At 38.7% G+C, this 15,243-nt stretch overlaps 1 protein-coding gene across 1 annotated transcript; it reads right to left on the bottom strand.

The window, feature by feature from the left end:
- Positions 1 to 776: 776 nt before the first annotated feature.
- GSG1L2 (GSG1 like 2) lies at positions 777 to 14,769 on the bottom strand. The gene is made up of 5 exons (XM_052808002.1): positions 14,407 to 14,769; positions 12,761 to 12,808; positions 10,211 to 10,363; positions 5,925 to 6,036; positions 777 to 1,032 (listed from the first exon to the last, which is right to left on the bottom strand). The coding sequence occupies exons 1-5, from the start codon at positions 14,714 to 14,716 to the stop codon at positions 777 to 779; spliced, it is 879 nt and encodes a 292-aa protein (XP_052663962.1). The 5' UTR covers positions 14,717 to 14,769.
- Positions 14,770 to 15,243: the final 474 nt, after the last annotated feature.

The following is a 15,243-nucleotide window of genomic DNA, read 5'->3' as shown; positions in this document are numbered from 1 at the left end:
GAGTGGAGCAGCTGTGTATTCCTCATCTATGAGGATCGTAATCACTTCTACTGTCCAATCTTTAATGTGATTGTAGATTATTCTTCATGTATAATAATCACAAATCAAATTTTGATTCTTTCTGATACTGTTGTCAGAATGATACATAGAGAATTTCATGGGTGAGTTGTATGTTGTCTACAGCCATGTATCTTCCAGATTTCTGTTTGCCTTCCTAGCCATTTTAAATGAGTAGTATTTACATTGAAAGCCTCTTCCCTCTATTAGCCTTTCTTTCACAGCAAATCCTACCACTATGCATATGGTGAAATTCTTGAATCATAAGCTGTAATACACAGATTTTCCTGGAGAGATTGTACTTTTAATAACAAACAAATTATTCAAGCCATGCACTACATGTGGGATGCCATATTTTCTGCCCTACTCTTTGTGGGTTTTGGTTTTGGGATGGGCTTTTTTACAGTCTTTTCTATAAAGAATTAGGGTGGAAATCCATAATGCTCTGAAATTCTAACAGACTCACATACTTTATATTAGCATTAGAGACTGCTTAAAAATCAGAGCAGTGGAGGACCTGTGTCATTGTCTTTTTCTGAACCGAGACACCTGAATCTACTTTTCCAATACTAAGACTTCCTTGAAACATCCATGGAAATATCATTTTTTTATTAAGAAAAATAACTAATGCTACACAAATATACATTTTTATTAATTAATACTGTTTCATTCTGATCTAGTATTATGATTTACAGAATGCCTTGAGATACGATTCAAATTTACAGAATTGAAATAGTGGCCAGGTGACGCAAGCCTTTTATTGGGTGCGCAGGGTCCTCTGTACTGTTGTGAAAAGAGTTCACATACACATTGCAAGCTTTCTCTGGAGCTGTATGATCAGGAAACTTGTATTTAATCTTTAAACGCCTTTCCAGCATTTTTCTTTTGTGCTTGAATTCCAAAATAGTTTTTGTATATTTGTTAATAGTAGTGACAGCTGCAGCCATACAGCAAGCGAAGGAAGCCCATGCGAGGCTATAAACAAAAAGGTTTATCAGAAATTAGCAGAACATTTTCATATCCAGGTCCTTCAATTTTATTTTTGAAAATGCTGCATACATATGATTGTATTAGTGTATATTAGGGAAAGAGGAGCATGGTGGGGAAGGAAGAAAGATTCTTAGTTAATGACCATCTACATACCTTACTTATGTAGTTGACCTCTACATATAGGTTATAATATTCATATTTAACATTCTGGTTTAATGAAACCCTACCTTCAATTTCTCTGTTTACTCTACTTAGAGCTTAATATCAGAAGGAGGAACTATAAAAAAATGAGGATGCATAAAAAATTAAAAGCTGCAGTTATGGAGGCTACAAGTCTCACAGGTGACACTAAGAAAAATTGTGCCAGTTATCCAAAAGGGTTAAAAAGAAAAGAGAAGGCACAATTAAATAGCTGACTAAAGCAGGCTCAGAGCACTGAAATGCATTCCTGAGAAAATACAGGTCATGACTAAACAGAGAAAAGGACATAAACTCTGAAATATTAGAAGTAAAACCATAAGAAGACAGAACTAAAACATTATATTGAGGTACAATTTGCTAAAAATATGTGAAAATTCCAGACTGCTGGGTGGGTAATGCATGCTGGAGATGTAAAAGTAGCATGTAAAAATATGGCCACAGTGGAATGAATTGGAGTTCACAGTGGAGGAACTTACTCATCAGAGCTTTTCTTAACATGACGAGGTCACAATTATCTAAGGAAACATGTGCTTTGGTGGAGAAATCAGTTTAAGAAACTCCTGCTTCTCTCTCCTCTGCCTCAGTGCTGTTTGTTCTCACATTCTTGCTGTAGTTCAACAAACTCATTTAGGTTTTTAAATAACTCCTCTTTTTTCCTCTTTTTTTTTTTTTAAGCATTATTTTTAGCCAGGATTGGTTTCCAGGGTGATCAGACAACCAGATGTGTTGACAGAATTTGAGTGTGGTGGAATATGACACATAGATGTGAAGGGCTCCTAGAAGCAGGAAGAAGGGGAGCGGCTTAAGCTATCTTTGCTCCTGAAGTCAGTCAAACTACACTCTGACCAACTCTCAAATGTGGGGAGCCACAGAAGAGCTCTTATAACAAAGCAATAGCAAGAATAGGGGAAAATCACCAGAAGTAGATAGATTTACCTCGCCATGTGAATGGAGCATGAATGGGACAGCAGGCCTACTTATGGTGGTATGTAACCTGTGGATGAAGCCAACCATGGTAGAGAAGAATTGAAGATTAAGCCTCTGGAATGAGATAGAAGTGGCAGGTCTGCAGTAGTCCTGACCCACGTAATGGGCATTTTTGGCTGAATAACTGAAGTACAGTAGCCTTAGTATACAAATTGATAGAACTGATATTATGAAGCACAGCTTTTGTTAAAGGCGCTTTTCCTAATCCATCTGTTGAAGCCCTTTGAAGGACTTGATGACATAAGAGTAAGAAACTGATTTCAAGAAAGCTTCTATAAAGGCTTCTTAGCAAAGACTGAAATTAATCTCTTATGAGCAGATTCTCTTGCAGACCAATACTGTGTTAAAAGAGAAAAAACAAAGGACAGAAATAAATGGTTTCCTTTGACAATACAAGAAAGATAACAGTGTGATTCTTCAAAGTTTTTGCCAGAAATTTTTCTTTTCCATAAACAATTTGGAAAAAACAGGGAGTCCCCCATCTAACTAGCGAGAACTGAGGAAGGAAGTGAGCAAAGTCTTGCTATTGAGAGAGCCAGACAATAAAGGGCAGTTTGGCTGCAGTGGAAATTCAGCTTCAGGAAGGAGAGGATTTGATTTGAATTCTGCCCAGAGGCAAATGACAAAAGGAGAAATCAAACAGGTCAACTCAACAAGGAAGCAAACTAAAGCAACCAGTCATTCATCTGCATAAAAGAAATGCTGGTAGAAGCTCAGCTGGATTATGGGTTTTCCTTTTACTGCATGGAGTATCCCATATGAGGTGTCTTATGGGAATTTAGTACAGGGCAGGTCTTTAGAGAGAAAATGTTGTCTCTTGATGTGAGAATGCCTCAATCTGAGAAACTCAAGGAGTGAGACATTCACCAATAATAGAAACATCTTTCAACCTCCAGGAAAACTGCTGAAGAAAAGAAAAGAGAAATATGGAGGGATTTACTGAGGAGATGTTCAGGGATATCACAGAGTGACTCTACCCATCATAAGCAATTCCAGCACTGAAAAGGAAGAGTAAAGGTCTTCATGCTTCCTGAGCCAGGTGGAAGAGAAACCCTGGCCACAGCAGCTGGATGTGAGGACAGAGGGGGAAATGTGGCAAGTAGAAGATCCATGACAGATGCTCAGTAGTTCTTGCAGCAATAGCTGCCCTACTAGGTCTGGTGACTGCGATGAAAAGCTGCTGCCATGGGCCCAATTCTTTGTTTTCTTTGGCTGCTAAGGAGACAATTATAAGTCCCCATGAAAAGGTAGCAGAATCTTTGCCTGTGCCTCTGCCTGCCTATGCCCCTGTCATGGTCTTGGTGACATTGTTGGCCACAAGTGGGTGCTGAGGTAATTGGAAAGGGAGTGTCAGTTATAATAATTAATGCCCCTTTTTTGGCATCTGTTCTTTTTCCTCTTGTAAAAGACAAATAGCTTCAGCATCCTTCCTCTCTTACCATCAAATGAGCTTCCCACATGCAGGCAATGGGAGAGCAGCTAAGAGAGGCTGAAATTAGGTTTCATACAAGAGGAAGGGAGGTACAAATGTAAATTACCACAAGAAAGACAACATTATATATGAAAGGAGATTAGAGGAAAGAAACAAAGGGAGACAGATGGGAGGAGAGGGTGAGGCACCTGTATGCATGGCTTGCTTTATTTTTAGATTACTATCAAACTGGGAGACGTAGCTGCCATTTAGGCTGAGAAAAGGAAAGAAGAAAGTGAATCTTGAAAGAAAAATGGAGCATACAATTGATTAGAAAAAGGCACCACACAAACCACCCTCCCCAATGTCTTCCTGCATGCAGGCACTGATGGCTTGGAAAGTCTTGTGTTGGTACAAGCATTTCTTTGGGCATTCAGTGGCCCAGACTGCACTGAATTGTTAGAGGGCAGCCATGAAATCCTCAATTCCTGAGTGCATGCCATATGGTGAAAGTCCAGGTGCTCAGGAGAAGGCTAGCTGTAGTGGCAGCAGTGATGACATCAGTAACAAACATGATGACAGTGGTGACAGCGGCATCAATGGAGTTGTGTCAGTAATAACAATGGTGACGGTGATCTGGGTGTTTTTCTTCTCCTCCCAGTGGGATGGAAAGGAGGGAACAGGCTCCTCAGTACCAGTTTTCTGTTTCCACTCCATAGGAAGAGGGAAGTAACGAAGGAACACTCCCCCTCTTTTCCACTGACCACTCTTCTTACTGATTTTAGAGTAAAAACAGGCCTAATCTAATTCATGAAAGAAATGGGAAGACCTCCCAGAAATGTGATCAGAGCCCCAAACCAGGGAAACAAAATTATTATTGCAAGAACAAAACCAAGAATGAATGGAAGCAGTGAGAGTCAAAGAAGCAAAAAGTATCTAAGTCTGAAAGGAGGGAAGAAGGCACTATTTGAGGATCCTGCACAGCTCCTGTGATACCTGTTGAGGGTATCCAAGTAGCCCTTGGACATTGTCCAGGGTGTTGTTTGGATACTTGGTATTGGACCTTCTCAGACCAGTTCTTCCTGGCAGAAGGGGAATCACCCTTTCCACTTTGAGCAAGTGGACCACATCATCTGCTGGACAAACAGGATAAGATACACCATTTGTCATGATTTGGCTAATCTTCAGCTTGGGACTACTGACCAGGCCCATCCTTCAGTGCACTGAAAGCACTAGAGAAACATCTCCATTTATACACATATAGCAATAGCTTCAAACATACTGCATCTGCTTGGGAAACAGGCTCCTGGAAAGATGCAGAGCAATGTACAGTGACCTTCAAATGAGATTTAAGTTATTAGGAAGGTGAAAAGTAACAGAACAAAAGAGAGCAGAAACCCTTATTTCACTGCAAAAATCCCTAGTGAGTCTGCATTGTAAAGGCTGCATACAGCTATAAGCTCTTGTTCAATAATGGTACAATAAAAGTAGAAAGAGCAACAAGAATGAGTAACAATGAGCTGTGATCTCTGCTGTCAGAGCACGTATGAAGGAGACAAACAGCCTGAGCTCTGTCTACTGACCCAAAATATTGGTCCTGACTGACTTTTGATTTAACCCAATACAGCTGTTCCTACTCTTTTTCCCAGCCACAGTTGCGGAAATAGCAGTTTCCAACACCTGAACGTTCAAATTCTTGCTATTGATCAGATTTGATGGATTTTCAAAGACACCTCTCTATAGCAAAAATCCTCTGAACAGCCCTTTTTCTTAATAAATTCACTAGATCTCCTCAGAGGATATATTGCAATTATTTACAGGGCCAAAATAATGTGATTTTATCTAAGCCTGTTTTCAAAAATTTGAACCATCTTGTCTGAAATGTTCCAAATACCTGAAGCATATATCTGATAAGGAAAAATTCAGCCTAAATGGCTAAAGCTGGAAGAGTTTTAAACAAATTATGTAAGGCACTTGTCCTGGGAGATGAAGGTGCTAAATCTGGGTCTGATGTGTATGGAGAAGAACCTCTGCTTCGTGCAGAGCAGTTGGAGGTCTCTGTACTGACTAAAGGATGGCAAATGCAAACCTCACAAGTTTATACATTCTATGCAATAATCTGACAACTGAATTCGGAGAAAAACAGCTGGTTACTGAACTGCATCCCCAGGAGTGAAATAAGCTAGACCCATTCCTTATAAATTAGGTATACATTCCTTGAACATAGGGTGAAGTGACTGAAATGTAATGGAAGAACCAAACATAAACCAATAGGTACCAATAGGACCAGCCATAATCCCATGTGTGAGGTCTCCAGTCTTCAGGACCAAGATTTACAGTCATTTGAAATACAGTTGTGTACATCATGTGAGCAACCATGCCCAGAAGACCTAAAAAATAAAATATCATAATAACATTAGAGAATGTAAATTGAGGACATTTTTCTTTGTCACCTTTTTGCAGTTGTCCCTTGACTTCCTGAAGAATATTTTATGAAGTATCTAAATTCCATAAATCACTCAAAAATACTGGACATTATAATCTAAAGGTATTTATGTATCATGTATTTGCCAATACAATCACTAGTAACAGTCCCTTGACACCTACTCTGTGTGCTAGAGGAATCTAGGGGAGCAATGGGGCATGTAGCCCATAGATTTTAAAAGGAAACAAGTTGATTGGCTCTTATCCTCTGAAAACTTCTTAGTAATTCAACCTTGAGGAGGGATCTACCATCACAACAAAGTATCGCTCAGTTGCATTGCTCAGGACACATTTCCCACAGTTTCCTATCATTCAGTGGAAAGATTTTTCAAAGATGTGCAGTCATATGCCCTTTCCCAGTGCCTCAAATGCAGCCAGATTTATCAAAGTTATGTAGGTGAATGAAAAAGTGAACAAACACTTAATGGCCAGTAAAAAGCACTGAAAGTCTAGTTTATGAAAGGGGCTTATATTTAATAATTTAATTTTCAAAATTACTACTAGGCTGCTGCTTAAACCTAAGGGTATCTGTTTTCCCTTAGCATTTTGTCTTCCAGCAGTGAACTTCCCTGTGAACATCTATGTTTTTGTTTCCAGCTTCATTTACAAATCCATCAATACCCTTGCAGTATCAACTATCCCACTGTCTAAAACATGTTAGCTTCTCAGAGCAGATGGTCCCCCACCAAACTCACAAGACCCAATTTGTTAGGTTTTCCTAAAGTAGGTCTGTTTCATGAATTCTTAACAAACTAGCTAGCTAGCACACAGTATCTCAGTCTAGGACACATGTCCTTGGGCATAACAAGTCAGTGCTGACAATGACCTGGCTTCAGTAATCACTGGGAAATGGTCTTCCCTGAAATACTGTTATTGCCTGAAACACCATCAACAGGCAATTAGGAGCGCGCTTTTATGTGGCACAGAGCCAAGAGGCTTCATGCTGTGAAACACAGCATTTGGTGTTTAGCTGGCACCCTGATAGCACATTCCTTAATAAACTCTTTGGAGAAAGTTGTTTGACTGTCAATGTGGCTATTAGAGAACAGAGACCAGTTGTCCATCTCTCACCAGAGAGGTGATATGTCATAGCCATTTTTGAGTTACATGAATGTCTGTCCTGAATCCTCCAGTCTGGCTGCCTAGAAATGCATATAACTGGAGTGTGAACATGAGCTTCTATGCTGGAGCTCTCAGCTCTTGTACAAGGATTAAATTCTGAGCCAGGCTCAACATTTCATCTGTGGCATCAGGGCAGTTTGGTGCCTGAGAAATGGTGAAAATTTAACTAATTAGATAAAAGGCAAGAGTATTCATATAAGGGTGCCTGTCAATGTTCATTTTCATCAAAGGCCACTGAGGGCTACAGGACAGTGGTATCAATGTGTATTTCATAGCAGTGGAGTCAACCAGCAGTGCACAAGTATTTAAGAGAAAACCCTCACAAATTAGAATAATAATTTCTGTAAAGTCAAGAGCTGCATGTGGGACATTATAAACCTACATACCTATGGTCAGAAAAATTCACACTGTGATTCTTCTTTTAAGTCACCGTGTTCTGCACAAGTTATAACATACATTTTAGGATTTTATTCAGTCTGAGCTGAAGACTGAGAGAACTGAGAAACCGAACACTAGCTTTAATGTGTTTTTTTCAATGGTTAAATACTGTAACAGTGGGGTTTTTTAAATGTGTGTTTTCAATATAGCTAGAATTATGCAGCTACTGTTTCCAGTAGCTGAATTTTAATTTGCATTTTTCTGTTAGAATCGAGACCATGTTTGTACAAGAAATTGCATCTTCATTACAGATTAGGGCAACTAGATTTGGTTTATATCTACAAAGGATTTATACATAAGTTTAACAGCTAGGACAGATGCTCTTCCACTTTTTAATATTTCAATAAATTTTACTAGTGGAAGTAAACAGAATGTCCAGGAAAAGCCTGCTGCTTACTGTGTAAGCCTCCTTAATACTGTACATGCCAAAACCAAAATGAATATTAATAAAAGTGAATATTTATGATTATTGGGAGAGGGGAAAGCTGCTAGTAGTGGGCAAAACTGCCTAAAGAGTTGAATGAAGTTCACTACTCTTTCTTTGGAAATAGACATGACAGTGGATCATGAGGTTTGGTGAGATACAGGAGAAATGGGGCTTTTTTTTGAGCAGTTAGTAGAACTGGTGGTAATAGAGATTTTTAACTAGTTGGACATCTTTGAAGAAAGTCATTCAGAAGAAAGGAGATATTCCAGCAGGTTCTCAGAGTTCATAGGCAGCAGAGTTTGGGGACTGCTCTCTGGACTACAGGGAGCTGAGATAGCAATCTTCAAACGTGTAAAATTTAACTGCAAAGAGGAAGGAATCATCTACGCTCTGTTGCAGGTGGGTATCCTAAAAGAAATGCTGTAAACAATTACAGCAGCCAGGGCTTTGGATTAGACATGAAGAAAATCTTTAGAACGGTATGAATTGGATTACATTTCCTAAGAAGGTGACAGAAACTTTAGTACCAAAGAGGGACCATTGAGTTGTTGCTGTTGTTGGGGGCTTGGGGATTTTTTTAAGATGGGGCTAGACAAATATCTGTCAGGAAAGGTTTAGGAGAGTTGGCCCTAACTCAGGGCAGAGTGATGGGTCCCTAGAAGTTTTATATTTCTGTAAAATTAAGCAAAACTGGAGCGTTTCAGAAGTCATCATCTGGAATATAAAGTTAAAGTCCTTGGAGGTTCAGCCTGGTGTCCACATTTAGTACTGGCCTCCAGGAAGATTGTGCAGAAACTGGGCTAGAGAAAGACTAGAGCAACAAGAGTGATCAAAGGTCTTAGAAATACAGGTGGTGAAGTCATATGACATGATTCTCAGTCATTTCTTTTGGAGAAGATGAAGGAGAGATGTGATAATTGTCTTCAACTACACAAAGGCTTCTGCAGAAAGGAAGAAAATTATTTCTTCCCCATTATCACGGTCAGACATTTAATAAACTTGATTTATTTAGCCAACAAAACTGAGATTGGCAAATGAATTATATGTGTGATTATCTTTAAGAGGAAAAAGTGCAATAAAAAATCTTTAATTCATGAAGAAAGGCACAACAATTACAAACGCATGAGTACTAAATCCAGAAACATTAGGATTAGGATCAAAGTCCAGAATTTGGACAGAGAAAGACAATCTTGAGATTAATTCTTTGCCTTCTGCCAGGTGTTTGACTTGCAGTTAGATGCCATTCTAAAAGAGATGCTTTCACCAAGTATAAGTCACTTTGGGCTCTGAACAGTCCTAACCAATATGAAGCACAGTGGCATGTGTTCCACAAGAAATTATAATAAATAAACAGTATGATTGCTTCTGGCTCTAAACCTAATAACTCTATGAAACATTGTTCATGTTGTCCATAATTGCTGTTTTTACTGCAACATTCCTCAGTAACAATTCTATAACATAGACAGAATCAGAGAATACTTCAGGCTGTAAGACACCTTCAGAAGTGTCTGGTCCAACCTCCTCCCACTCAGCACACAGTCAATACTGAATTCAGACCAGATTCCTCAGACTGGACTAGGGACACTCTGAAGTTTCTTCCAAACTGAATTTGCCTAGGATGCTATTAAATAGCACTGGATTAAGAAGTAATATGCAGAAAATGAAAGACAATTTTGATGACAATTCTGTACTAACAATTATCCAATTACATTTTATTCCCTCTTAAAAGTGCTATTTTAATTCAGCTATTCCTAATTTTATACTTAGCATGTTAGAAATAAAAAAATCAAGTTATTTGGAAGCATATGTTATTTTTTTATGTTTGAAAACCAACCTCACAATGAAATTAAAAATTATAAAACTAAAATAATGAAGTTAAAAATAGCAAAAACTATAAATATAAAATATAAAAATAATCACATTAAGAAATAATTGATTGAAAATAAATTTTACATAAAATTTTGCTGCATCTTGTATTGTTAGTGTCTCCATAGGTATTGTAATAGTTTTGAAACTTAGACACTGTTATTAATTTTCAGGTGGAAGTCTATCAATGTTGCATTTGCTGAATGTAATAAATCGAGATCCTGTACCTGCTAATACGGTGACTACTGCAGAAAAGGCGTTGATCTTTAGCCCATCAATGACAGTACTGTAGTAGCACATTTCTACTGACATAAGAATAGCTCCAGTCAGAAGCAAAATGATGTAGAGAAGCTCTGCTACAATAGACAGCCATAAAACCCCTGGAAAACCAAATCAATAGCACTGATATTATAAGCAGTCATTTAGTATTTTCACTGTTTCGTTCTTATTCATTTATATTTTTTACACAACATTAAACAAAAGCTCAAAGGATGTAAGGATGTGATTATAACATCTATAGGAAGACTTCAAGGTCAACGGACACCCTAAATTATAATTCCCTCTACTGATTTGGCCATTTAGTGGAAGAGCGCTTGCACATTCTTGCTATACACTTAAAAAGCTTACAGTACAAGGTGGAGCAGCATGGTTTTATACTCAGTAGCTACACTAAAATTACCATGAACTAAAGTTAATATAAAAAGAAGAATTACTATCCAATTATCTAGTTGTTGACATCACGGTTGCTGAGTCCAGAGAGAAGTGTACCAAAACAGAAGACCATGTTACCCAGTTAACAAACTGCAAGGCCATGCACACAGCCCCATGGCCTGAGGGTGCAGTCATTAAATAAAATCTTCCCCGTGGACTTAATTTTCCACCAAACAGGATCTTGATTTTTTTGGACAGAGAAGCCTTCATGAGCCCAAACACTCTCCAGGTTTCACTGAGATTCATTTCTCTGGTTATCTGCTAATTCATCTCTTTCTGGATATCTGTTAATTACATCTTACACAAGAAGTTAATCTTCCCATTAAAGTTTCTCAGCCTGCTGTTTTACTATTAGCATGCTAATGTCCCACAGTCAGGAGCAGGAGGTCTTCTTGTGTCCGGATAATAGCAAGAACTGGACAGCAACCTTCCCAAACCTTTTTAAAAAAAAGTAAGTGTGTCCTGAGACACCTGGTTGCACATTCAAATAGTGATTTCATGTGAAGGTATATACTAACAATCATAACTTAAAAATAGAAATACTGCTAAGACATGTCATTGATTACTAAACACTACATATAACAGTAAACAATGTTTGTGTGGTAAACAACCCCTACGGCAGGCTCTGACAGTGTCTGTGGGACTTGTCTGATTCAAAGGCCATTTAGACATTAAATTCTTGGACCAGGCAATGTGTGGGGCTTCCTGGGCAAAGTTTATTTCTCCAGCAAATCTTTGTCTCAGTAAAATATTCTGGTTTTGCTCAGCAACTCCAGATGTTACTTTGCCCAACAGTATTGGCTACTCCAGCAATCAGAGCTTGCATCTTACATATGCACTGAACAACTGTGATAATGCCTGTGTATGATGCCTAGGAATGATAAATTCAGGAGAGGTAAGCCTGACACATCCTGCGTTTTGTGCACATAGCAGCCGTATGCATGTGCAGAACACAAACTTGCTCTTCTCCTGTGCAGGGCAGGAGTCTATTTCCACACAGGATTTCGCTACCCAGGGATAGCTTCCCATTGTGGTTATCAGGTCCCTAGATGCTGTCTTAGCTGTCTTGATCTGACCTGCAGGTGTCTGTGGCATTTGCTGATGCTGTTCACAGAGTTAGTTTCAGCACTATGTCCACCAGTGGTTTCACATGTGAGAAGCACTCAGGGCAGGGCCCATAGTCCACCCTTCCTTTCCGAGGACTGCGTCTGTGTGACTAAGAACCAAATCTCATTTACATTTTTTTCTCACGCTATAAAAATCTTGAATTACTTGTGCACAGTGACAAGCTGCAATAGAGGGCAGGAGGACTGGCCTTCAGATACTAAGTCTTTCTTCTTCCCCAAGGGGCTGAAATTGTGTATCCAGGAAAGTACTCCAGTCCCAGTATCCTGGACAGGCAATTTCAATGCCCTGGGGATGAAGGAAGACTTTTTTTCCTGGATTAGCCACTTGCAAAGTGATTCGTCTAACCATATCAGTAATAGAGTTTACATCGGAGTGGGGGTACTCAACAGCATCTGCAGGCATGTTCTATAGGAATGTGAACCATTCTTTGAAAGAAAGAGGGCAACTCTGCTTTCAGGAGAATGGAAATGCCTCCTTACATCTCTGCGTAAGGCACAGGGAGGGGATTCAGACTGCCATCAATATTGGGTTGGTCCACAACACATCTCCCCCAAGTCCCCTCAGCATACTGCCTGCCCTTGTTCACACACTGCCTGTCCCTCTACCCTCTCCCAGCCACATGGTGCAAGCCACAAAATTCCTGACTGTGAATATGGAGGTATAAGGAGAGAGGGAGCAAAAACTTACAGATCTTGACTTCCAGTACCCATATTCAAAGTAATTTTAAAAAACATTTGTATTCAAATGAAGTGTTTTCAACATACATAGATTCATATTTTAAGTCATGTGGACTTCATTTGGAAGTTGAAAAACTAAATAAAGGACAAAAAACTGTGTGGGATTAAAGCAAGCATTCTTGATATCAAAATACAGAAAATTTATACTGGTAAATGTGATCAGGGAAGTTTTATCTACACAAACAAAATATGCATAACTACCTCGATCAGCAGCTGGAGTCAGACTGATGAAGCTTCTACATTTCTCACCTTAAAAAAAAAAATTACTTTAAAATAAAATTCAGGATTATTTTGTATTCTGTAATGATCTAAAGAAAGAGATTACTAGAAAGAAGAAAATGCAAAATCTATCATAAAGGCGCAAACTGAGATGATCAGGAGCAACTGTTTCTGATGTATGTTTGTACACACAGAGTCCCTGGTACATGAACCTGCTCCTGGGACTTAGCTGGAGAATCCTTCCAGACTTTTTCAAGGCAGAATCAGAGTCTGGGAGATTTAGAGAAAGGCTATGAATTGATTTCCAAAAGGTTGTAGTTGTGAAAGTCAGAATGGGAAAACAATAAATTCCTTTGAAAGACTGGCAGCCTGTATACTATCTTCCCTATGAAGGAAGACCTGCTCTCCTTACAGCAACAAGGCTGCTGCTCACACAAATTTCTTCTAAGCTTGATTACAATTTCTTTCTGTAAGCTTTGATTTTCAAACCCATGTGACCTCCTGACCCCCACACAGATGCTGTGAACAAAGCTCTTGGAATTAATTCTGCTTTGCTCTGAAAATACAGGGTGGGGTTTTTTTAGCTACTAACTGCACCAAGTAGGAAAACAAGAACTGCCATAGCAGATGCACAAATTAAGCAACCCTGGTATCGATAGCAATCACCACCTGAAAGATGTCTTTTGGACATGTATTTTGCTCTCATCTTCAACATTCACCCCCTTGAAATTGCATAATTTACAAGACCTTCTGGTAGAACTGGACTTTCAGGGCAGGTGACTGCAAAAACCTTTGCATTTTGTAGCACAGATGACAGCTGATTTGATTTCTCTGAAGTTTTGTTCTAGTTGTCATTTGTAAACTGATCAGGACAATAAGGGGAAAAACTTAGTTTTGATCTGGATTTACAATAAATGCCCTATTTCTTGAACCAGCTAAGCAATTCCCTTATACAAACATCCAAAATTAACCAGAAGCTTTCTTTAATGGCAAGCTAATTTCATTCTACTGACATTTACATACTCAAGAGTGAAACTCAATTAAATGCCACCACTCATGACTAGTAAGTCTCCAAATTATGTTTTAGCAGGGTGAAACTAATCTTCTTCTGCTTTGATTTATGAAAGGTGAGATCACAGTAAGAAAGTAGAAATACCTGTGCTTAAGAGGAAATCCATTAAATAACTTAGATCTCACCGATTTAATTGCTTAAACAATTTTTAAAACAAAAAAATCACATTGGGCTTTTTATGTTGCCATAGGGGATCGTAAGTAATCATAAGGCAAATATGGGCATTTTTCCCTAAGGGACTAAAAATATCAGAAAAATAAAACACTTTCCTGTTAAAGTAACTTAACTTGCTGCTCTGGTTAGAAGAATGAAAAAAACCCTTCGTCTGTACTACAACCTATCACTCTAAAGTTCTTTGCAGAATTTATTAGGATTTTTTTAGGAATTGACTAGATAGTACCCTCTAAGATCCCCCTTCCCAGAGAAGAGCAATTTTTTAAGGATACTTTTTCCTTTAAAATACATACACGATATTGCAGCAAAGAGGAAAATGACACCAAATAAGTAGGAAGAACCCTAATTAATTTCTTAAGTAAATTTACATGGTTTTACTCACCTTCTTCATCTATAATTTCTTCACAGGAATACCAAATCCCAGCATGAAACTTTCGGTCAATGAACTTGTCATCTCCTGTCTCCCAAATATACTGCACAGCATTGCTGTTGCTGGCATCAGGACTATTAAAGCGGATGCAGTGACCCCCTTTGCTCTGTCCTGTACAGAAAGGTTTGGCAACTTTTCTCGTCCCTTCACACCAGTAACTGCTACTGAATGCTGTAATAGAGAAGACTAAAGAGAGAAAACTGAAAGAAAATGCTGCTGAGGCTCTCTGCCGTCTGTCTGCAGCTGGGACTGAAACTGGCATCCTCCAGGACTGCACTATCAATTATTCTAGAAACAACCTTTTACAAAGCTATGTATATATCTTCCTGGTGAAACACCTGCCTGTATTTACCATCCCATTCTTCATTCTTCTCAGAAAATTGTACCACCTTAGTAGTTAAGAGAGAAAGCAGAGATATGGGCATGAGCAGAAATCATGTGGCAGGAGAGATTAAGAATATAGGACAGTGTTGTTTGGCAGCAATGTCTTGCGAAAGAAATATGAGGAGGTGGGACAATAAATTATAGTTTGCCCCATGAATCACAGGAGTAAAGATACACAGAACACAAAAGCATTGGAAGTACCCCACTATGAGATCAGAAAAGTTTTATTTCTACAAACAAAATATGCATATTTACCTTGATCAGCAGGTGGAGTCAGACTGATGGAACTTCTCCATTTCTCAACTAAGAAACAAACAAAAACTTGCAGTTCCAAATGCTTCTGTTACACTGAACACTGATTAAATCAAATACAGTTGTGAATCTTACTATAAAGAAATTCTTGAG

This window comes from Harpia harpyja, chromosome 14 (genome assembly GCF_026419915.1).
Source record: "Harpia harpyja isolate bHarHar1 chromosome 14, bHarHar1 primary haplotype, whole genome shotgun sequence".
NCBI lineage: Eukaryota > Metazoa > Chordata > Aves > Accipitriformes > Accipitridae > Harpia > Harpia harpyja.
Note: the sequence above shows the minus strand (reverse complement) of the source record. Positions and strands in the feature narration are given on the sequence as shown.